General features: G+C 43.1%; 1 protein-coding gene across 1 annotated transcript in view; it reads right to left on the minus strand.

Annotated features, from left to right (window-relative positions):
- Positions 1 to 23,991, minus strand: part of LOC149323084 (microtubule-associated serine/threonine-protein kinase 1-like) — a 124,702-nt gene extending 100,711 nt beyond the window's left edge. Inside the window, exon 1 of the mRNA XM_089487078.1 lies at positions 23,930 to 23,991. Coding sequence (XP_089343204.1) covers positions 23,930 to 23,968 — 39 coding nt within the window. The 5' untranslated portion in view covers positions 23,969 to 23,991. The remainder of the gene's footprint in view (positions 1 to 23,929) is intronic.
- Between the last annotated feature and the right edge of the window lie 1,863 nt (positions 23,992 to 25,854).

Below are 25,854 nucleotides of genomic sequence, written 5' to 3' on the forward strand. Positions count from 1 at the left end.
TCCTTCAACTCTCCAGACCCATGCAAATGGGTTGCTGATGACACTTTCTCAAGTTCTACTTGTATGTACAGTACTATTAAGAGAAATACCGTATGTGGATAAAAATATGCCTTTAGACAGGTCAGATACAACACTTCTATGATTCAGGTCCCTTTTGGTGACTTCAGGTGTCAGGGGCAGAGTAGTTTAAAGGAAACTACGGAATGGAATAAGAGAAACTGGGTTCACCAGTTGGCTTCTTTCCTTTATAGAAGAAAGTTCCACCTGCCTGGAGTCCTGTGATCCAGGAAAAAAGGACAACTGTGCTGACTGAAACCTTACTCTAGCCATAGAACAAGAGACCAGTTTAAGAAGATACAAAGCTTGGTTCTCCCAAAGGCTAGCTCTTCTGTGAGTCTCAGAAGCTTTCCTTGTAAGGTCTACATCAGGGATGGAAATCATGTGGCTCTCCAGATGCTGTAAGTCTCTGCAAGCCCTAGCCAGAATAGCAAATGGTGAGAAACCCTGGGAGCTGTACTCCAAGGATATCTGGATTGAGACCCCTGGCCTAGAATTGTGTCAGGAATATGAAATTTCTCAGGGATGGAGTCCTGCACTGGAACCCCCCCCCCCAACCCAACCCAACCTACCTGTATTGCTACCTCAGTGTGCAATTTTGGTGGCAGTCAAACAGCAACAATTTCCTTTGGAAAAAATGCGAGCAGGGATGTATGGCTTGTTTAAAGCAGAATCTCAGTCTGCCAGCTTCTCAGAACACAATTCAGCTTTAAAAGAAAGGACACACTCAGTATGTGCCTTCTTTTTGAAAAAAGTTACACCATGTTTCCAAAGTTTTGTGACACAGAAATGGGGAGTGATATATTACCCCTGCTTTAAAGCAACTGCAAGCGGTCCTTGCAGGTTTCACCCCTCCACCACCCCATATTATTCCTCAATTCAGAACCAAAGTTTCAGTTGGCAATTCAGTAGGAAGAAAAAGAGCTCAAGGAGAAGGCTGGAAATGAGTGATAAATGAAATCAAGAGCAACTATGGTAGGGGAATTAGCTTTTTCTCATTTAATTTCTTTGACTTTTTTATCAGCTCTATCTTATTTTACCAAATTTTGCCTGTTTCAGGGCATTTGGGACCTTAACTTGCTTTCTGACAATTTCTGGGAGGGAAATATGTCCTTTTCTGGACATCTCCTTTCCTTGAGTGTGAAGTGGTTCTTGATCATTTCTCTCCAACTATTCTTTTGGGAAAGTATGTCTGGCTTTCAAAATGTTTGAATAATCCAGACTTGTCCTTAATTCTGTAAGTTTTCTTTCTTTTCTCTTTGTTTTATTGTTTTCTTTCCACTCAGTAAGGCTCTAGCTTAATGACTTTACATCTGACCATGTCTTTAAAGGATATATAACCCCAAGGAATGGCAGAATTGGGGACACATATATACAGCATAAGAAGCCCTTCAGCAAGTTAACAAAACACACAGAATTGTAGAATTCTATGAAGGGCTTCTTATGTTGTATGTATGTGTCCCCAATTCTGCCATTCCTTGATGTTATATATCGTTTAAAGACATGTTCATTTTCAAATTCTTCCATTTCCTTTGAACACTGTAGTCTTGTAAGACATACAAATGAAATAAGTTTCAGATCTGTCATGAAAGATATGACATTAAACAATAAGGAGCCGGTGGTGATACCAAAGCTCCCATTTACAGAAGAGGCTGTCTACTGTCCCCCTCTATACTCTTGGGATACACATATAAGGAATAAAGGAACTACTCTGGGATTACTTTGGCTTTGCCTCCCACCCTCCCTTCCTATGTAATGTTGCTGTATCAGGAGTGACAGGGGAAGCATCCACACTGCAGTTTGACACTGCTTTAACTGCCCTGGTTCCATGGAATCTGAGATTTCTAGTTTGTTATGGCACCAGAGCCCTCTGACAGAGGCGGCTGAATGTCTCACAAAACTACAGACCGCAGGATTCCACAGCACTGAGCTATGGCAGTTAAAGTGACATGGAACCGGATTATTTCTGCAGTATGGATGCAGTCTAGGTGAACAGGAAGCTACTTTATATCAGGTCAGATTGCTAAGTCCACCCAACGCTGTCTTGTCCACTGTGACTGGCATTGTTTTGCCACAATCCCAGACCAGAGGCTTTCTTATCACCTGCTTATCCAATCTGTTTTAGTCACAGATGCCAAAGATTGAACTTGAGGCCTTTCTCTGCAGGCCATGTGTTCTGTTTCCAAGCCATGGTCTCCTCCCCATCAAATGCAGAAAAATTAGCCCACAAAAACAGCTCTTCATATCACCTCGTATCAGTCAGGAACTGTGCTCAAAACAGGAAATCATGCAGAAGCACAAAGGGAGATAATTCTTACTTGCACATATACTAAAGCACAATATAGCATTATATATAGTTAATGAAAGCCCTGCCAGTGAAGCTCCATTTTTATAAAGTGCTTTTTACACTCACCCAGCCCCCATTTTTCTTCCTCATCCTCTGTCTAATTTGAAGGTTTTTAGCAGCATTTGGCATTGGGAAACACAAACTTTCAATAAGTTCCCTTATTCAGCATGTACGAACAGCAATATAGGCATAAAGCGGGGGAACACATAACCCTGCTTCATCCAAGTGTATTTAAAAAGCATATATCTGTAAACGGGGTCACCAAAATGGAAATCATAACAAGATTGAGGCTGGTGAAAAAAGAATATCATCCCTGAGTGCATTTGGAAGAAGCCTTCATGAGGTCTTCAGTAGGCTCAGGTTTTGTTTGTTTGTTTACTTCTGTAAGCTTTTCCTAACCTGGTTGTTTCATTACACATGTGCACATTGTCAATTCCAAATGAAAAGGCTGCAAGAACATGTTTAACTGTTTTTCTTTTCTTTTTCTTTTTTTGTGACATGTCCTTATTTTTCGCCTGTTATTTCTGCCTCCAATACCAAATTTCCTGTTAAAGCATTAATCCCTAGGAACACTTCTGCCTTGCTAACTGTAACCTGTATCTAGTTTCAAGAGCTCATGGTGTCTTACATTTTAAGTCAGGAGAAGAAAAAAACTTACATCACTAAATAGAGCAGATGGGTCCCTACAACCAGTTAGCAAACATGTATCTAGGAAGCAGGAACAGAGGCAGAAATCCTTTTGGTGATTTACACTGGCATATCTGGGGATTACACTAGTTTAAACACCTTTCTGGATGTTGTACACAAAAGTATCCTGCACCTGCTTGTGCAACACATCTTCTCTGGCTGTCCAATGGCAATCATATGGCATCTACGTGTAATGCCAAACTACCTGATCCAAATGACCATAAACTGATGCAGGGGTTTGCCCAGGCATATTTCTCCTTGCTGTTGCAGTTGGGAGAGGGAAAGAATGCTGTTTAGCCCTCAAAATATTATTATTATTATTATTATTATTATTATTATTATTATTATTAACCTTTATTTATAAAGCGCTGTAAATTTACACAGCGCTGTACATACAATCTTTTTAATTAGATGGTTCCCTGCCCTCAGGCTTACAATCTAAAAAGACATGACATAAAAGGAGAAGGGAAAGGTGGTGGGGCTGGTAGGCTAATACATATAAAGTACATAGCAATACAGGAAATGGTTCGATAAAACAGGCATCAAAAGAACATCAAATAGCAAGCGACAATTATGCAATGCCTGGGAACGCTTCTCTGAACAGGATGGTCTTCAACTCTGTTTTGAAGCTGGTTAAAGAAGTGATGGCCCTTGCTTGTGGGGGAAGACGTTTCCAGGAGGGAGGGGCAGCGAGTGAAAAGGGGCGAATCCAAGATGGGGTAGAGGAAATCCTGGGCTGAGACAGCAGACCTTGACTACCAGAACGGAGGGCCCTGGTGGGAAGGTGAGGAGAAAGAAGGTCTGATAAGTAAGGAGGTCCATGGAGGGCTTTAAACGTCGACAGCAGGAGCTTGTACTGAATACGGAAAGGGAGGGGAGCCAGTGAAGGGATGCCAACACAGGAGAGATGTGGTCAGAGCGATGGGCGGATGTGATAATGTGTGCAGCTGAATGCTGGACAGAGATTAAAGGATGGAGGTGAGAAAGAGGAAGCCCAGCCAGGAGGACGTTACAGTAAGTCGTGAGATCACTAGGGCATGGACCAGGATCTTGGCAGTAGAGGCGGAGAGATATGGTCGGATTTTAGCAACATTGTACAAAAAGAATCTACAAGCCTTGGCTGTGGTCTGGATCTGAGGGATACACGACAGAGAAGAATCAAAGATGAAACCAAGACTGCGGGCTTGTTGGACTGGTTGAATAGAAATGTTGTCCACAGAGACAGAAAAGGGGTGTTGAAGGGTGGGCTTAGGAGGAAAGACAAGAAGCTCTGTCTTGGACATGTTGAGCTTCAAATGCCGATGGCGCATCCACTGCGAGACAGCTGTGAGACATGATGAAACTTGCTGTTCAAGCCTTGGAGAAAGGTTGGGGGTGGAAAGATACAACTGGGTGTCATCGGCATACAGATGGTAGGAAAAACCAAAAGAGCTAATGAGTTTTCCTAAGGACAGTGTGTAGAGAGAAAACAGAAGGGGACCCAGAACAGAGCCCTGGGGAACTCCAACAGATAAGGGAACAGGAGAAGAAGACTGACCACCTGTGACCACTGCAAAAGATCTGCCAGACAAATAAGATCGAAACCAGTCGAGAACAGAGTCTGAGAACCCAAGGTCAGAAAGTATATTAACTAGAAGAGAGTGATCAACAGTGTCAAAGGCTGCAGACAGATCAAGAAGGATGACAACAGAGTAAAGGCCATTTGCCTTGGCCAGTAAAAGATCGTTTGAGATCTTGGTGAGGGCTGTCTCTGTAGAGTGCCGTGGGCGGAAGCCAGACTGAAAGGGATCGAGAATGGAGTTGGCTTCAGGAAACTCAAGACAGCGAGAATAAACAACCCATTCCAAAACCTTAGAAAGAAAGGGAAGAAGAGAAATCGGACGATAGCTAGACAAAGAGGAGGGGTCAAGAGAAGGTTTTTTTCAGAATTGGGGAAATGAGAGCATGTTTGAAGTCCGAAGGGAAGGAGCCTGTAGAGAGAGAGAGATTGAAGATATGGAGAAGCGAGGGCAGAAAAGAAGGAGCTATAGAGATTAGAAGACGAGTAGGAATTGGATCAAGAGAACAAGTTGCAGGTTTGCAAGAGTTCAGAGGTGTAGAGAGTTCATCCAAAGAAGCAGGAGGAAACGCAGAAAATTTGTTAGGCAAGGGCGATAGAAGATTATGAGCAGAAGAAGAATCGGGAGGGACTATCTCAGAGCGAATAGTGGTGATCTTAGAGATGAAATAATTAGCAAAGTCATTAGGAGAGAATGATGAAGAGACAGGAGGAGAGAGAGGTTTAAGCAAAGAGTTGAAGGTGGAGAACAAGCGCTGCGGGCACCTCTCATTGGCAGAGATCAATGATTTGTAATAATTCTGTTTTGCCATAGAGAGGGCGCGTGAGAAGGAAGAAAGAACAAATTTGAAATGGATAAAATCAGGCCGCTGTTTGGACTTTCTCCAAAGACGTTCGGCCGCTCTAGAGCAGGACCGGAGAAACCTAACGATGGGAGTAAGCCAGGGCTGAGGCCTAGTCTTAGAGGAAGAAGTGCGTACAGAGACAGGGGCAAAATGATCAAGAGTCGAGGAGAGAGTGGAGTTAAATAAAGACATTGCTGAATCAGCAGAATCCCCGAGATTTAGGGAAGAGAGAGATGAATCCAGGGTCTGACCAAGATGGTTAGAGTCAACAGATTGAAGGTTACGAAAATGGTGTTGAACAGTATGATGAGGTGGAGTATAAGTGAGAGCAAAGGAGATTAAGTTATGATCAGATAGTGGAAAGTCAAGTGCCAGGTAGTCAGAAATGGCGCAGTTTGCAGCAAGAACTAGGTCAAGACAGTGACCAAGAGAATGAGTTGAAGAGTTGGAATGGGGTTGGAGGCCAAAAGAAGCTAGCAGAGAGTTAAAGCGAGACGTTGTAGGGTTATTGGGATCATCAACGTGGATATTAAAGTCACCTAGGATCAAAGTGGGGACTGAATCTGAAAGAAAGAATGTCAGCCATGATTCGAAGTCTAGCATATGTCCATCAGTGGGGCTTTACACTCCACAAATGTCAAATAGGACCTTAGTCAGAGTTGTATTTCTGCAAAGTATATCACATCAAGAAGCGGACAGCCAAATTGATTCTACTGCTGCCTTATTCAAGGCTGAACCTCACTCTGCCCACCATTTTTGTTTCCTCAGAATGCCTTCTTGGAAATGGATGTTCTTTGAATGGCACCTTTGGCAACCATTTTGTGAAAGTATCTTACAACAGTTTCTCAACATTTCAGATGTGCCCTACAAGGAATGGGCCGCCCACCTTGGTGGACTGCAGCTCCCAAATAAGGGCAGTCTGGACAAAAAAATAGCCAAGGATTCAGTTGCAATGACTGAGTTTTTTGAAATGCACTTGTATTATCATGAACAATACAGCATAATTTCGATGATGATACTGGAACATGATGAGTGCAGTAAATAACCTTACATGTCACCTTTTTCTGTCTATAGTCAACTTATGGGGAAAGTACTGTAACAATTAAAAGCCAAGGCCTTGTCCCCCATAAATGCCCTAGAACAGGTCCCCATCAAGTGGTATGTGGGTAACCCACTTCTCTTTGAAAATATATCTGCCACCAAAGTGACTGTCATGTACACTGTGGAAGCCATTTCAATATACAATCAAAGCATGCCCAACAGATGGCCATCCAGACTCTGTATAAAAACCTCCAAAGAAGGAGACTCCATCAAACTCCAAGGGAGTGTGTTCCACTGTTGAACAGCTCTTCCCAACATTCTTCCTAATGTTTAGGTAGAATCTCTTTTCCTGTAGTCTGAATCCATTGCTCCGTGTCCTTAGTCTCTAGAGCAGAAAACAAGTTTGCTCTATCCTCAGTATGATATACTTTCAAATATTTAAACATAATTATCATATCATCCTTCTCTTCTCTATCATGTCACTTCTTTTTTCCAGGCTAAACACACCCAGTTCCTCATAGACCATAGTTTCCAGACCTTTCACCATCTTGTTCACCCTCCTCTGGACACACTTCAGCTTGTCAATATCCCTCTTGAACAGTGGCACCCAGAACTGGACACAGTATTCCAGGTGCAGTCTGACTAAATTAGAATAGAATGATACTATTACAGTGGGCCCTTGTTATCCGCTGGGGTTTGATTCCAGAATCCCCATGGATAACAAAATCCATGGATGCTCAAGTCCTATTAACTATAATGGCACAGAAAAATGGTGTCCACTATATAAAATGGAAAATCAAGGCTTGTTATTTGGAATTTGTACTTTTAAAAAAATATTTTCAAGCCGTAGATGCTTGAATCCATAGATAATAAAATCTGTGTATAAGGAGGGTCTACTGTACTTCCTTTGATCTAGACACTATACTCCTATTGATGCAGCCTAGAATCATATTGGCTTTTTAGCTGCTGCATCACACTGTTGACTCATGTTCAGCTTATGGTCTTCTAGGACTCCAGGATCCCTTTCCAATGTACTATTGTAAAGTCAGGTCTCACTCATCCTATATCTACGAATTTTTATTCTTTTTACTGCCTGAATGTAGTACCTCACATTTCTCCCTGTTGAAATTTAATTTTGGCTCAGCTTTCTAATCCGTTAAGGTTATTTTGAATTCTGATCCTGTTACGAGCTACCTCTCCTAATTTCATGTCATCTGCAAATTTGATAAGCAGGCCCTCTATTCCATCATCCAGGTCATTGATGAAGATGTTGAATAGCACTGGGCCCAAGACAGAACTCTATGGCACCCCACAAGTCATTTCTCACCATGAGCACCCTTTGAGTTCAGTCAGTCAGCCAGCAATAAATCCACCTGACAGTCAACATGTCTACCCTACATTTTACTAACTTATTTACAAGGATATCATGGCGGATCTTGTCAAAGGCCTTACTGAAATCAAGATATATCATATCCACAGCATTTCCCTCATTTACAAAGCTTCTAACCCTATCCAGAGAGAGAGAGAGAGAGAGAGAGAGAGAGAGAGAGAGAGAGAAGATTAGTCTGGCATGATTGCTTTTCAGAAACCTATGTTGACTTTTAGTGATCATGGCATACCTTTCTAAATGCTTACAGGCTGTCTGCTTCATGATCTGCTCTAGAATCTTTCCTGGTATTGATGTCAGTCTGACTTCATGAATTAATACTCTCCCTCCCACCCTCCAGTCCTGAATCACTTGTCAGTCTGTTTCAAGCAGTGCATTCTCCTTCTGCATTGGCAAAAGTCCCATAAGAATCAGTCAGGTGGAACTCTTTCCCTTCAACCAAGTGATTTCCCCCCCTTCTCTCCCAACCTGTCACACCACGAGACCCTCCTGTTGAATTTAATACTTAAGTGAAAATAAGGGCATAGTTGCTGTGGAAAAGAGGAGGGGATTCCCCCCCCCCCGAGACTGAGAGAGTGTGACTTGCCCAAGGTCACTTACTTTACCACAAATTGTACATACTCTGGACTGCATCACCTAATATTTGGCAGTCCCTCTCTCCCAACACTCTCTCATTTCTCCCTAGTCAGCTCATAGCTGGAAGATGGAAAGATTTTTTAAAGCAGCATTTAAATATGTACTATTTCTTAAAAAGTAACTAATCCATTCAAATTCATAGTATATTCATGCATCGTTATAACCAAATCTAGTTCCATGTGTATTTATCAAATTCTGGTCTTTGAAAATGAGTCAATCAGTACAAAGCAATATAGTGTCGTTAGGCTCAAATTAGGACTGGTAAGAGCTTGGCCACACTACACAGTTAAGAGTGCAACAATTTCCCTTTGACTGCTATGGACACAGTCTATGAAATTCTGTTATTGGGAATTTGGAGAAGCACTAGGGGCATGTTTACATGGGCCAAATGCCCTGGTTTCCCCCTGTCCTCACATCACCCTGTCTTCACAACGGACTAAAGGCCTGATTCAACTGCGGATGGTCTTCACATGAGAAAGGCAGTTCCACAGCAAATCTGGGCCATCCCTGTATTAAACTGAATTTTAAAAACTCATCATTTGCTCCAGATCTTTCCCCCCAAAATCCCATAAGCACTCTGGTATGACACCAGCTGGCTGTTTATACAGCATCCTCAGTGAAAAAGACATCCCTGTTCAAATTCCAGCTTGGAATTCACTTCATTGCTTTTGGTGACCCACATTCATATATATGTTGCAGAATGGGATAGGTGTGGTTGGATGTTACAGTTCATAATTATGACCTGCTTTAAAGAGCTATTGTAAGGGTATTTCAGATTATGCAGATGAAAGGCTCAGGGTACTCCTGCATAAATACATTGCATTATATACTATTATGAAAACTTAAGATTTTTTTTAAAGCGACAATAAAATGGTTAATGTTGCAAGTCATGAGTGCTGCAACTAAATTCAAATTATGCTCTGAACATGCCTACTATTTATATCTGCAGCTTCACAGATACCACTGAAACTGTTGCATAATTAGGGAGTAAGGGTGATATTTTGTATCTAATGTAATAAAAACAGTAGTTAGAAACACTTGTCGAGTCGGTATACTCCATCCATAACTGATAAAATGGTAGATTCAAGCCCATATTATCATAAAAATTGCAGGTGTTTTCCTAAACTCAGTGGAAAAAGAAGTGTGTGTGTGTGTGTGTATGTATCAGAGAGGGAGGAATCCTTAAACACAGCCTATGGGGAAAAAACTGCATTGTTCTGTGCAGAGCAGGAAAAAGTTATTTTTCTGGAATATACTGGTGATGCTGGCTAGAAAGTTTTTGGATGTTGTACTCCACAAAGTAATCTTCCCAAGCCCTGATTCTGTGCTTGATGCTGTGTAAAATTGCTACAATTCACGATTTCAGTATGTGGATTCCTAAGGCCCCATCCACATACTGCAAGCATGTAGGCCACTCAAGTTCTGAGGAAGAAAAGGTGCTTCACCCCCTGCACCATATGGGGCTGGTAGGCCCACCTCTCCATAGCCTGTGCACTGGCCAGGGACTTTTGAAATGGGACCCCTGGAAAGCAAGCAGCTTCTCCCATATTGGGACTCCATGCATTTGGGCAAGTCACATTCTATCAGCCTCAGGGGAAGGCAATGGCAGACCTCTGAACAAATCTTGTCAAGAAAAGCCCATGATAGGCTTGCCTTAGGGCTGCCATGTTGGAAATGACTTGAAGGCACACAACAACAATAGATATACACAAAAGATCCACTTCAAGATATCCACACTCACCACAGGGATGCTGAGTACTGGGATTTCCCTCATATTGGCTGATTTGTGTGGATGTTTGAAATTTGGAACAAATTACTACAGAAAAAAGAGGGGGTGACCAGAAGCAAAATTTAGTGCTGCATTCAGTCATCCCACTTTGGCTTAGTACAAGTATATCTGCATTTGCTTCCAGTCTGCACCTTAGCCTGGCTGAAGCAACTTGTTGGCAATTACATTTAAAGGCCTGGCTCCAACATATCTTTATGCTGGATGCTGCCAACCTGGTGCCCTCCAGGTGTTTTGGAATGCAACACCCATAATTCCTGACTACTGGCAGCATTGGAGAGAATTGTGATCTTGGGGTGACTAGTTCATTTGTTGTTGTTCTGTACCTTCATTGCTGACTTACTGCAATGCTAAGCTTGGAATTTTCTTTCATAGGGTTTCCTTGGCAAGATATGTTTGGAGGTGTTTCCCAATGCCTTCCTCTGAGGCTGAGAGCATATATGACTTTCTCAAGTTCAGTTCAATTGGTGGGTTTCCATGGTCAGGAGCGGATTCTAGTCTCCAGAGTCCCAGTCCAACACTCAAACCAGTACACCACACTGGATAGTCTGTCTCACTCACATTAATATATACTGTACATATAGGTATACCTCAGCTAACCAAGTTGATGTGTTTCTGGGTGTTAATTCTTTCAAAGAAAATCTGGTACCAGAGGCAGAAATAACATGGAAACAACAGGACTAGGTTCCCACACCAACAAGTACCAGAACAGTTAAACGGGGTTCAGCAACCTTTTTTCCAGACTCAATAATATGCCCATGTGAGATATATTTAGACTGGAGAAGAGAAGTTTGAGGGTTGACATAATAGCCATGTTTAAATATTTGAAAGGATGTCATATTGAGGATGGAGCAAGTTTGTTTTCTGCTGATCCAGAGTCTAGGACACAGAGCAATGGATGCAAGGAAAAGAAGAAAAGAAATTCAGCCTAAACATTAGGAAGAAGTTCCTTAACATGAGAGCTTTTCACTAGTGGAGTATGGTTCCTAGGAGAGTGGTGGAGTCTCCTTCTTTGGAGGTTTTTAGGGATAGGCTGGATGGCCATCTGTCGGGGGTGCTTTGAGCATGAGTTCCTTCATGGCAGGGGGTTGCACTGGATGGCCCTTGTGGTCTCTTCCAGCTCTATGATTCTGTGATTCTAGGGAAGCCTTGAATAAGTAAACAAAACCATTTTGAATTTGCCAGAGATCACTTGAAGGCATCTTCCAAAATGCATCCAAATAATAAATTTTCTTTCACCAGTCTCCACATTTATTATGCTTTCCATCTTTCCTGGTCAAACCTAAAAATATGTGAATTTTAAAAGTATGCTGGGGATTCTGTTCATGCATGTTCAGGAAAAGACTCTGGAGGCAGCTGTTTACTGTGCCTGTTGTAAACAGATATACAAAGCTACAGCAGAATGCCATTCTTTTGTTAAGCTTCATCGCTTTGTTTACTGCAGATGTGCTGCTACAATCCAACACCAAAACTCTTTGTTTCTCCATCCCTCCTTTGGCATCCTCCCAGTGTTGATGACGCTGAAAATATTTCCAGCTAGACAGAGGATTAGAGGAAAAGCGGGTTGGGTGGGCATTCCTGATTTTTTTAGCTGCTAAGGCAAACAAAGCTACTTTCCAGGTTACATATTTATTCAGGTCCAATAGAAGATAAAAAAGCATATCCTGTGGGTTTTGACTGGGACTGGTTTCTATTATAGGTATACAAAGCCCTAAATAGCTTGGGGCCAGGATGCCTGAAAGGCTGCCTCCTCCCATACAGTATGCACTTGACCAAAATCTAAAATCATTAACAGTCCCTTTTACGTATCCTATCACCCCATGAGGTTAGACTGATGGCTCCATGTGACAGGGCTTTCTCTCTAAGGGCACCCCAAAATATAGAATTCCCTCCCAGTGGAAGTCAGATTGGGACCATACCTCCTGAGCTTCCAGAAGGCAATGAAGACTGTGTTGTTGCACATGGCCTTTGGCTCTTTAAAGTAGAGGTGCTTTCAAAAATGTTTTTCTTATTTGAGACCTATTTTTAAAGAGGAGTTTGATTAGTGTTTGATTAGTTTTTAGTTATTTGTTGAATGCTTTAAAAGGCTTTTTTAAATTGATTTTACATCACCCATGGGCCCCCAGGTGGGTTGAAAAGTGATAAATAAATGCTTTGAATGAAAGAACAAGTGAATAAATACCATAGCAAAGGTAGTCATCATTAAGCAATTCCTTGCTTCAACAGATTGATATGGCAGCCCTTCAGGAAATGGTTACTGTATGTCTGTTTACAATTTTTACATTTGTACATCCTCCTTCCTCAGTCTAGAAAGCTCACAATATGTAAATTCACACATCACTATGAAAAAAATAAGTGAACAGTATTAACAGTATTAATAAAAACAATATTTTTAACAGCCCAGGCCCCTGACATCTAAAAAGGGCCAGCAGTGCAGTTCCATCCTATCTTTCTGTATGAGAGAACATTATAAAAGTGGGTTTTGAGGACCGGATGGGAAGTTAAAGTGTAGCTATAAAATTGTGGCTATGTGTCTGAGGCAGGTTCTCAAGTATTGTTATTATTAACATTATAAGTGCATAACCCTATATTTATGTGATGCTGTGATATTAATTTTCTAAAGTCATGTTAAAAGTGCCTCTTGCCACAGCTGCTCCTAAAACTCTGAATAAAACAGTTTTGTAGTGCACCCAACACATGCATACCTACTTGAGTCGATTAAAAAAAGAAGGAAAATATTTTTAAAGGCATCTACAAGACTTACATCAAATGTGTACTGAGCTATCTGAAGCCACTGTCCACATTAAAAACCTGGAAGAGTAGCACTAAAACCAACTATATGATTGGAATTTGCATTCCTCTTCTATACTTATCCAGAGATCTCTATATACAATTTCCAACTGGATGCACAGATGTAGTCAAGTTTAGAGATGGAAGGTTAGGTTCCTATGCATGAAGCAAAGGGGTAAACTGTGGTCCTGGCCCCATGGGACTCCATGACTGTTTTTGTGGTCCTTATACCCACTAGGTTCCCCAGGCTGCCCTTTTCTCTGTCCAAAAACAAAAACTTATTTGCTTCATCTGAAAGCTCCCAAGACCACCAATTCACCTTTTAAACTGTTTGCAGAGGATACTGAACTGTTTAAGATTGAAAACAGCAGTGGGCAATTGTTGGGGCTATAGACCCCAAGAGAACGGAGAAGGCTACATGTCTATGTTGAATCCTTAGTTTAAAAAAAATAATCAAATAATTTGCCTCCTAACACACGCTACCCAAAAAAAATTTTTTGCTGTTTTTTATCATTGTTATCCAATGTTATTTTAATTTGTTGTCTGCTATATTTTATTGTCTGAATATTAAGATGTATTAATATATATTGTTTAATTATTTTCGTTGAATGGACACCATAGGCAGGTTTATTTTATCCATTTTAATTGATTGTATGTACAGTGCTGTATAAATTTGCCAAATAATAATAATAATAATAATAATAATTATTATTTTTGTCCCTTGGGCTGATTTTTCCACTCCTAGGGCTAGGGAGTTACAAAACCTGGCCTGGGATTTGCATGTGGCCCACACACCAAACTTTCCCCATCCCTGATTTAAATCAAAAATCTTTCAAAATCAGAAATGGGCTTTCAGCCAATTCTAAGATTTTATTTAGGGATGGGGTTTGGGGAGGATATTTTTGGACATCCCTGTGATCTCGTCCAGGGGACCCAAGGTACAGTCTAAACCTTAGACTCACTTGTACACCCCTGTTTAAAGGCTGTTTGTGCATATCCCACTTTATTGCTTCTCACATAATTTTAAAGTATACACTATCCATGGAAGATGAAAAAAATTGCCCCCAAAATAGTTTTGACATCCCCCTGGGGGGCATGTGGGGCACAAAAATGGCCCATAGGCCACACTTTGCTTATCACTGCCTTAGGCTCACTAAAAAGGACATATTCTCACTACATCAAAACCAAAAATGACAGAAGAAGATGAGTTCTAGTGTACACACTCTTCCAAACATGCATGTTTTGTACACAGAAATAATTGTGCTCTGTGGATGAGCATCAATACTTGCAAGTCCCCATTTGCAACCTAAACTTGCACAGCCTAGCCATTGTTTTCTCCCCCATTTCAGTGCTAACATACAGTTTGGTCTTATATTCAGCCCATAATGCTGTCTAGCAAGATCACAACTCTCATCATTCTCAGCTATGGTGGCAGCAGTGGTGTCAAAAGGTGTCACCCAATGCAGTAACTCATGGTGTCACACACCCCCATTGACCTCCTCCCAGCCTACATTCATACAGAATTCCTTAGTAAAGTTTTTGTACTCATTTATCCATAAATCATAATTCCTATATATCTCTGAATCTAATGTTAATAGTTGTGACATAAACAACTGGCAAAATTAAAAATTATCTTTAAATTACAATATAATATGCACAGAATAAATGTGTTTACATATAGTTTCATGTAATTAAAATGAAAATTTGGTCAAGTGTGATGCTTTTAAAGGATTTTTTTAATTAATTTTAAAAGAAATTTTAAAATATTTTTTAAAAATTGAAAATTAAATTTTAAATTTTAATTTAAAGAATGGACCCTTTCCTTTCTGCTCCCACACACCCTCAGCCCATTCACACCATCTCTTCAGCATTTTAAAGAGACACAGGCAAATGCCACAGCTTGTTTCTGCCAAAATACAGATGTTTGAGGAGCAGTGGTGTCACCCCCCCTTAGAGTGTCACCTGGTGTGGTCCACACCCCCTACATTCCCCTAGTGATGCTATGTGTGACACTTGCAGGGGATAATAAGAGCTGTAGTCCAAGACATCTGGAAGCCACTAAACTGGAGAAAGCTACACAGTCGTCTCCCCATACAGTATTTTGAAACACTACAACTCTAACAAGCCCACAGTAAAATGAAAGATTCAAATAAATGCCAGCAACAGGAATGGGACAATGTTTGAGCAACAGAGATCCAGCATGGTGCAAAGATTTGAGTGTTGAGGAATCCAAGAGGAAACTTTCAAATCCCCACTCAGCCATGCAAACCCACTGGGTGACCTTGGTAAAACTGTACTATCTCAACCTCAGAGGAAGGCAAAGGCAACCCCCTCTGAACAAATCTTGGCAAGAAAATCCTGGGGTAGGATTGCCTTGGGGTTGCAATAAGTTAGAAATTACTTGAAGGCATACAACAACAACAAATTGTTTGAGCAACACTTTTTTAAAAGCAAGCAAGAGTTTGTAAGAGCCATTTATAATCACATCAGACAGAAGCAGGCCAGCATATTGTTTCAAAGCAGAAATGATAAGGTCACGCTTTTGACCTGACACATGTGAAGACAAGATGTACCAGTGTAAGTCCCAGATCCTTATCTTTTCAGCTGTGAGACAAGCCCATATTTGCACCTCTGTCAAGGAACAGAAAATCAGTAAGAATGCACCACCGGTAGATGTATCTACAGGTCCAAGAAACAATTTAGTATTCAGTACCTGGTAGAGAGAGTACAGATTCTCTTTTGCAGAAGTAATTTGAAATGTTGACATGAAGAAATATTGTACCTTTAGAGAGTGGAAGCATGAGACAGGGTGGAATTAGACAATATGGGCCTGCCAAAGAAAATGAAAACCTTATGCCAACTCTCCCCTCCTTTCCCGTAATGCATCGTTATGGAAATGCATGATGGGATGTCATCATTTTAATGCATTTCCCTGCCTCTCCCAACCCCTGGTATGGCAGCCTATAATGCAGGGAAAGACACTGGGAAGGAGGTGATGTAAGATGTCACACGTTTTCATATCTACATATTTTTATAGGGGAGAAGGAGCATCTGGTTGCTGGTTTCAGTACTGTATGAGTTACTGTTGAATCACATCCTATCTATAGTCCTTATTCTTTGGAACATCATTCAACCTTCACAATGTTTTGCAAGACATTTGGGCAACTTCTAGAGTAGCCAGACACAGTCAACTCAAAACATATGGTAGCAGTGCTATATCTCAGTGGCTTGAGGTACTGGTCATACATGAACATCAGGATAAACCAGGAAACTATGAGTGGCAGAGTTGTGCATTTTTGCACACTCCTGTGTGCAGCAGGAGCAGCTAAATAAGTCATAGGCCTTCACTCTATAGTTTGTTTAATGTGACACTCAAAGTCAGCAGCAACACAGGTTGTAGCTTTATTTCCCCCACTCCAGTGAAAGAAACCACAGAACGTAGCCTGAACTCGTCCTCTGGCTTGTGGGAGTCAGGATGGAAATAAGCTGGAGCATTAGCTGTTCCAGGTTTAGATACCACAACAAACCCACCACATGCTCAAAGTCTGCAGTTTGTTCAGCCATTCCTGCTTCAAGCAGGAGCAACTGAACAATATGCACCAGTACAGTGTTTACACTTTGTAATGCAGAGTTCCCAACAATCCCTGGTCCGCTATGATGTCTCTGTATATGCTCACTGTCAATGCACTACTGCATCACTAAGACCTCAGTATATTAGACAACAAGTGTTGCATACTTGATAAGAGTGTTGGAATTATTTATTCCATAACCATCTTTCAAGGCCACTGTCTTCCAAAGGTGGCTTACATATAAATATAGTGAGAGTCAGCATTAAATTGTAATGTTAACTGTTTCTGAATAAGCTACTTAAAATACAGTACTATGTCAATAGCTAACAGCAGCAAATTCCATATTTTTTAAAATTAAAAGCAAGAGAAGATAAGTATGTTTTTGAAACTCTTTTAAGAGCAGTTAAAGGTGGCCCAAATTCCAGATGGTAGGGAGATACCCTGAGAAGATCTTCTTTCTCCCTACATTCCCACTCGTACCCTCCGTTCTAGTAGTCAAGTAGTCTAGTAGTAGTCAAGGGTTGCTGTCCCAGCCTAGGATCTCCACTGCCCTGTCCCAGATTCATCCCTTTTCATTTGCTGCCTCTCACTCCTGGAACCTTCTTCCCCCACGAACACGGGTCACCACTTCAATGATGACTTTTAAATCTGAATTAAAGTCCATGCTGTTCAGGGAAGTGTTCCCAGGCACTGTATGATATTTATCTGATATTTGATTAGACAGTAGATGTTGATGTTTTAATTGTTGCCTGCTTTTTTAACTAATTCTATTTTTTTATTATTACCTATTGTTTATATGTATTTTGTAGATTGCATGCCATTGGCACGTTTTATATTTTTATTGATTTGATTATTTGTATGTAAAGCGCTGTGCACATTTACAGCACTATAGAAATAAACTATAATAATAATAATAATAATAATAATAATAATAATAATAAAGAAGGCCTTTTTCTTGCACTTGGCAATCAGACTGATCTTAGCTGTGGATCTATAATTATGGCATCCAAAAATTTTCTGAAAGGGCAAGCACATAATGGCATTGGTGATCCCATAAACAAATTCTTCTGTCGGAACTGAAGAGCTTTGCCCCCATAACTTTTCTAGCCCCATGAAGGATAGAACCAAGAAAATAAATACATCAGTTAGATTAAGACACTGAGAATGTATGCATCAATTTCTTCATGGCTGCAACTCTGTCCTCAGGAGACTACATAACTCCTATGGATTTACAAGGAAGGTTGCCTGCTTTGGTACCACAAATGCCAATAACAAGCAAGCAAATGAGGGAAACTGTAAGAACTGTGCACATCTGTTTTTAAGCTGTTAGCATTGCTAACTCGGCTGGCTATCACCAGCATGTGAACTGACAGATGAGTTCCAATCCTTAGTTGAGCATGAGGTTCCACTGACAAATCAGCGTCCAAAATACACTGCAGAAATAATCCACTTTGAGACCACTTTAATTGCTTTGGCTTAATGCTGGAGAATCCTGGGAACTATAGTTTTGTGAGACATTTAGCCTTCTCTTTCCAAAAGCTCTGGTGCCACAACAAAATACAATTCCCAGGATTCCCTACTAATGAGCCAGGGAAGTTAGAGCAGTCTCAAACTGGAATATTTCTGCAGCGAGTTCTGGACCAGAGACTATCTTTTGGCCAAAACTATCCTGAATGGTAGGTGTGGAGCTCCATGGCAGAACATGTTTTGCATGTGAAAGGTCCCAAGTTCAGTCCCTGCCATCTCTAGTTACAGTTGGTCCTTCCTATCCATGGATTCAACCATCAGTGACTTGAAAATATTTTTTGAAAAAGATTTTGCCATTTTATATAAGGGACACTATTTTACCACACCACTGTGTTTAATGAAACTTGAGCATCCACAGATTTTGGAATCCATGGGAAACAAATGCCAGCGAGATACCAAGGGTCCATTATATAATGAAGTGGAAGGCAGATGATCTTCTCTGACAGAGACCCTAGAGAGCCGTTGATGCCATTCAAAGTAAACAATATTGGGCTAGATGGACCAATGGTCTGACTCAGTACAAGACAGCTTCTTACAATGCTGAAAAAAATGACCTAGATTCTGTGTGCATTGGCCCCAAGCACCTTGGGAAAGGATGGGCCACTAATGTGCTTGATTTTGCTCTGCCAGGAGAATTCAAAAAACACTTGCAGTCTCACAAAGGATCTGAAAGTTACAGCCCATATCAACTCTTGCATTGCTAGGGGTCCCACAAGGGAGAGGGGAGTATAATGGTCAGTCTGCCTTCACCATTGCCTTTAAAACAAGTTGCTGCTTGTTGCCTCAGTTGGGCCAGCCTTGGGAAAGCACGTAATAGGATGATCAACAAGCCAAGATTAATTTTTTGCTTCAGTGAAAGCTCTTCCTCTTTTTTTTGCTTCAGTGCAAATCCTCCCTTTCAGGTCACAGCATGAAAAGGCAGCTGAGAGGGGATGGCCAAGTATGGTGTAGCGACTAGGGTAGTGAAGTTGGGCCCGGGTTCAAATTCCCAATCAGCCATGAATCTTGCTAGGGCCATCCATTCCCATCCTGTGCTGTAGAATTTTGAGTGGGGGCAAGGAGGGCCATCCTAAAATAATCCCACATATCCAACACTGATCTCCCTGGAACAAAAGCAAGAAATACATCTCTGTTCATCATCTTCGGGATGCCATTATTTAATAACCAACATCGGAGAAGCAGTGAGCAAGAGCCTTTGAAGACCACATGAAAGATGTTACAACACAAAGATGATAACTCGCTGGAAATTTGATTTAAAAGAATTACAGGATAATGACATGACAATGGTTACCAAATAACCCAACTAGACTTGGACCTGCAGATCTGCAAAATGGAAAGAAACACACATATATACACACACACCATTCACACCATGTTTACAGCCTTGTCAGAGCTGCCGATGGGCTGGCCTCCAGGGGCTTCCCCTAAGAGCTTTAGCAAGGGCAAGTTTCCATTGCGGGCATATTGCTGTTCAACATTTCTTAACAATGAAAGTGCAGTGAGGTGGGGGTGGAGTGAGGGAAGGAAGGAAGGAAATATAACACTAAAGCAAAAGAAGAACTGCAATGGTGTGCAATGGGAAACACAATCATAAACATCCACCTACACACACATATATATCCACAAGATCTCTTAGTTCGTTCATTTTGTAAATGCCAGGCTCAGTAGTGGGTACACAGAGAGATAGGCAGGAGAAGGCACACCCTCAGCTAAAAATAAATAAATAAAAGGAAAAAGGGGAACCCATAAGAGATAAAGTGTATTGAAAAAAGGTGAGCAAGAGTTAGTCACTTTGTTCCAAAAGGCACACACTCTTTATCTGAAATAGGACAGGAAGGAAATTTAAAATAGACCTGCAGGAATATTTCTTCACAGACTGCAGAAGTAACCTCCACAATGCATGGGAGCAGAGTGCTCTTTTAACTTCTAAAATAAAGCAGATCATGAGTGGGAATCATGCAGCCTTCCAGGTAATGTTAGACTGTAACCCCCAGAATTCATCACCATTGGCTATGTTGGCTAAGGCTGCTGGGAGCAGCAATTGAACAACATCTGGCACAACCAATGGTCAAGGATTCAGGTGGATGAAGTCGAAAACATCTTAAGAACCAAAGCTTGACAACCAGTGATCTCTCTGGGGCCACCTCCATAGCTTCCTTGACATCCCAGCTTAAAAAGCATCTCCTCTATGAAGACTTACCTGTTCATCTATACATGATGTGAGCTTGCAAAAGCTAATGAAGCCTAAGAACCCCACATAACTTGCTTTGAATTCCAAGGAAGAAATTTTTTATATAAGACCTTTGCAGCTTGGGACCAAGTTATCTGCAGGGGCATCAGATTCCATATGTACCTGGACCTCCTTTGAGATCCTCATCAGAGGCTCTTCACTAAGTTCAGGTACATATGAAGTGCAGCACATTGGTTTAAAAAATCCCTCTCCAAAGAGGTTCACCTGGAAGCCCACTCTCACATTCTTTAAAGCTTTTAAACTTGTGTCAGTCTCTTTTATTCAATCACCTGTCATTGAGATGCTATTGTTATGCTTCGGTTACCTTAAGGCATTTTAAGGATTTTATTGCAAATGCTCCTAATAATATATTTAAAAGGTACATGATTACAAGCTAAATAATAATAATAAAATATAGATAAATGAGAGGCAATACATTCCAACTTATTAATTCTTTCCCCATTGCTCAATTCTCAAGGCTTCTACTACTCTTCTCTGGGGCAGGAACCTCTCTTTTAAAACAAAATGTTATTTTGCATGCCGTAAATCTCAGGATTAAGCTGACAGCCCAGCAAGCTGAATGAACACGAGTTTGAACCCACTGACAGCCACTGCCAATGTGAGATTCTCCAAGCCCTGTGCCCACCTAGGCTGCATCCACACTACAGAAATAATCCAGTTTGACACTACTTTAACCGTTATGGCTACATGCTGTGGAATTCTGGGGACTGTTGTTTGTCCCTGGCATGCTAGAGAGAGGTTGATTTGGCACACACATACCCAAGCCCATCTGTGCCACCTCCTCCCCTTCCTGGTAGCAAGGAAGGGCAATCCTGGTTTGCTGGTGGTGGCAGCACCCCCTGCACCCACCTGTGCCCTGCAGAGAGGAACACACACAATTCCCAGAATTCCACAGCAAGCAGGATGCAGCCACGGCAGTTAAAGTGGGGTCAAACTGGATTATTTCTGCAATGTGGATGCAGCCCTAGTCAGGGCCTTGCAGGAAAAACAACCAGCTAGCAGGGAAAAAAGGGACTCCTTCCATCCATCATCCCTTGGCCTCAAGAACAGCAGGGATGGAGAGAAGGAGCTGGTGATGAGGAAACCTCCTGCCCAGACCGCCTGGTGGTGATGCCAGGTTGCAGGTGCCAAAGGAGTGGCCACAGGGCATCATCCTCTGATACCTCACAGGCACTGCCTGGAAACTGGCTTGATCAAATTTTAATGGAAATTAAACATTTAAGTAAAGAATTTTCTTGGAGACTGAATGAGAATATGATTAAAGATGAACAAATGAAACTGGTCTGATCTGATCCCTCACCCTCTTCCCCATGCCCCTCTCCTTCTTCCCTTCTTCCTTTCCTGAGCATTGCCTGCTGCATCACACTACAAGATTTGTTGGGGCCCATGACATGCTAGAGAGAGGTCCATTTGGCACCCCCCTCATGCTTTTTTCCAGGCCTCTTCCTCCTTCCCATCATGGCACCAAGGGAGGGCAATCTTGGTCGGCTGACAGCGGCAACACCCCCTGCACCCACCTGTGCCCTGCAGAAAAACACTCACACAGAACACACATATTGGGGAGTCTCCCTGACTAGCTAAAACCCAGGGCTGGCAGTGGTGATGGAGGGAGCCTGAGGCCAAGGAGAGTCAGCCTGGCACACTCCTACTCTGGCTCCTCTTACCCAGCACTGTGCCCATCTCAGTCCCACACCTGTCCAGCCAGGAGGAGGGCAGTTCTAGCTGGGGCTAAGGGTCAAGGCAAGGGCATCAGATGGCCTCCTCACCACCAAGGAGGACAAGGCACCTTCCAGAAAATGGGAGGACACAAGAAAACACTCCTAGAAAGGTCAATTCACTTCAGAGAGGGTAACCAGAGGTCCTCACAAACACCAAGGAGGACAAGGCCCCAGAAAAAAAGGAGGGCATTCAAGAAAAAAAAGGGAGGACATGACCAAATAAAAGCTTCAACCCCTCCTAGAAATAGAAAGCCATGCTTCTCAGGGAGGCTCAAAATGGAGGACCTTTCAGAATTCCTCCTGGGCAGGTAGGCAGAAGTGGAGGACCTGTCCTGGAAAAGGAGGACATCTGGTCACCCTGGCTTTGGTGGCTATGAACCCCCTTCTTCGGATATACTCAGAGGGACCAGATGTTCTTCTCACCGCCAAGGAAAGCCAGGCACCACAAACATGGAGGACCTTCCAGACAAAGGGAGGACATACCGAATTAAGAGCTCAAAACACTCCTAGAAATAGGCATGCCTATCATACAGGGTGACCAGAGGTCCTCCTCACCGCCATGGAGGATAAGGCACTGTAAAAAATGGAGGACATTCCCCAAAAAGGGGAGGACAGTGCCCAATAAAAGCACAAAACACTACTGCTGGTAATGTGAAGCCATGCTTCTGAGGGATGCTCAAAAAGGGAGGACCTTTTGGGATTCCTCCTGGAGGGGAAGGCTGAAATGGAGGAGGCGTCCTGGAAAAGGAGGACCTCTGACCCAGGCTGAGCAGAGGAGGCCCTAACCACAAAGGAGGACAAGGCACCATGAAATGTAGGGCCTTCAAGAAAAATGAAGAAGAACAAAAAGCTGGAAAAGCCTCCAAGAAATGTAAAGCCCTGCTTCTGAGGGAGTCCTCCAGGGCAAAAGGCTGAAATGGAGGACATTCCAAATAAAAGCTCAGAAAACCCCTAGAAATTGAGGGATGCTTAAAAAGGGAGGACCTTTGGGGAGTCCTCCTGGACAGAAGGCTGAAATGGAGGACTAAAACCTAAAAAAAACCCCACCAACCTAGAAATGTAAAGCCATGTTTCTGAGGGATGCTCCAAAAGGGAAGGAGGACCTGGGCAAAAGGCTGAAATGGAGGACATTCCCAACTAAAAGCTGCAAAACCTTCCTATCAATATAAAGCCCATTCATCTGAGGGATGCTCCAAAAAGGGAGGAGGTCCTTTGGGGAGTCCTCCTGGAAAGGAGGACTGAAATGGAGGAGGCGTCCTGGAAAAGGAGGATGTGTCTGGTCGCCCTGAGGGAAGGAAGGAAAGAAGGAAGGAAGAGATAGGAAAAGGGAGGGAGGAAAGGAGGGGGGAGGGAAGGAAGGAAGGAAGAGATAGGAAAAAGAAGGGAGGGAAGGAGGAGGGAAGGAAGGAAGGAAGAGATAGGAAAAGGAAGGGAGGGAAGGAGGAGGGAAGGAAGATGGGAAGGAAGGAAGGAAGGAAGGAAGGAAGGAAGGAAGGAAGGAAGGGGTAGGAAAAGGGAGGGAGGGAGGGAAGGAAGAGATAGGAAAAGGAAGGGAGGGAAGGAGGAGGGAAGGAAGGAAGGAAGGAAAGGGTAGGAAAAGGGAGGAAGGGAGGGAAGGAAGGAAGAGATAGGAAAAGGAAGGGAGGGAAGGAGGAAGGAAGGAAGGAAGGAAGAGCATGAGGGAAAGGGATGGGAGGGGGAGCCCCTTGGAGGGAGCCCCTTCTTCTTACCTGGAGCCTCCTCCGCCGGATGATCCCTGAGTCGTCCATGGCAGAGAGGAGCTGGACCCATGGGCTCCCCGCCTCCTCCTCCTCCTCCTCCTCCTCCTGCTCTTCTTCTTCCTGGGGTCCCAGAAGCCCAGCGTGGTTCCCTCCTCGCCCGCCTCCCGCCAGGCCCTGCTGCTGCTGCTGCTGCTGCTGCCTGGGAACTAGGCAGGAGAAGAGGAGGAGGAGGAGGAGGAGGAGGAGGCTGTGGCTGTGGCTGCAGAGGCGGGAGCGCAGGGCGGAGCTGGCCAGGTGGGCCAAGGGCTGGCCCAGGCAGGGCCCCTGCTGCCTCTCTCCCGGCTGCTGCAAGGGGGGCGTCCTCCTTTTCCCGGAGGCCTCCTCCCCCTCAGCCTTCCCAGCCGACAGCAGGAGGCAGGCAGACCCCCAAGGCCCTCCTCCTCCTCCCTTGGGAGCATCCCTCCTCAGGGGCACTCTTCCTTGGGAATGGCCTCCATTGTGTCTTTGGCATCTGGCCCTCCTGGTCCTCCTTGTGGGGAGCTGAGGAGGACCCCTGCAGGCCCACCTTGGTGGGAAGGGATTTCAAGGGATGGTTCTGGAAGGGCCTACATTTTTTTGCAGGGCCTGGCCTTCCTTAGCATTTGGGACCTCTGCTGGGCCAACTCACCCTCCCTGCATTGATGCCAATTTAAAATTATTATTATTGACCAGAGGTCCTCTTTTTCCAGGACACATCCTCCATCTCAGCCTTCCTGTCCAGGAGGAATTCCAAAAGGCCCTTCCTTTGGAGCATCTCTCAGAAGCAGGGATTATTTTTATATTAGGGTTTTTAGCTTTTATTGAGTCGTGTCCCTACATTTCCCCCCAGATGTCCTCCATTTGGTGATGCCATATTCTCCTTGGTGGTGAGGAGTACATCTGGTCACCTTTATTGCAACACACACACCACCTCTCACCATTGCCGATTCTGTGGGTGGGTGTTGGGGATGATGGGAGCTGCAGTCCAACAAGGTTTGGAGGGCTCACCATTCCCAAAGGGATACAGGCCTGTTGGACCAGGCAGAGGTGACCGGCGGCCTCCTTTCTCAGGACATGTCCTCCCTTTCAGCCTTCCTGTCCAGGAGGAATTCAGAAGGCCCTCCCTTTGGATACATCCCTCAGGAGCATGGATTTCTGTTTATAGGAGTGTTTTGAGTTTTTATTTGGTAACCTCCTCCATTTTTCTTGAATGGCCTACATCTTACCGTGCCTTGTCCTCCTTGGTTAGGAAGACATCTGGTCACCCTGTGTGAAGTGAATTTCTATTTCTAGGAGTGTGTTGAGCTTTTATTCAGGAATGTCCTCCATTTTCCTGAATGCCCTCCATTTGGAGATGCCTTATCCTCCTTGGTACTTGGGGCATCTGGTCACACTGTGCCAACTTACCTTACCTACACTGATTCAAATCCTCCTTTTCCAGGACTTGCCCTCCATTTCAGCTTTCTGTCCAAGAGGAATTCCAAGATGTCCTCCCTTTTTGGCTTCCATAAGAAGCATGAATTTATGTTTCTCTTAGTGTTTTTAGCTTTTCTTTGGTAATGTCCTCTATTTTTCTGCAGTGCCCTCCATTTTGTAGTACCTTATCCTCTTTGGAGGTTGTGGCTCCACTCTGGAGCCACAACAATCTACAATACCCACAATTCCGTAGCATGGAGCCATGGCAGTTAAAGTGCTGTCAAACTGGATTATTTCTGCAGTGTGAAATCAATTGTTGAAGCTTCTCCAAGACCCCCATCCTCTGTTGCTCTGCTCAGATCCTGCAGGCTCAGATGCGTGACATCCTCAGTTGAGTCTATCCGTCTGGCATGTGGTCTCCCTCTCTTTCTGCTGCTCTCTACCTTTCCCAGTATCATTGCCTTTTCCAGTGTTTCAATTTTTTCATGATATGGCTAAAG

Source organism: Sceloporus occidentalis, unplaced genomic scaffold (assembly GCF_023333645.1).
Source record: "Sceloporus occidentalis isolate IW3139 unplaced genomic scaffold, rSceOcc1.0.p SCAF_1, whole genome shotgun sequence".
Lineage (NCBI taxonomy): Eukaryota > Metazoa > Chordata > Lepidosauria > Squamata > Phrynosomatidae > Sceloporus > Sceloporus occidentalis.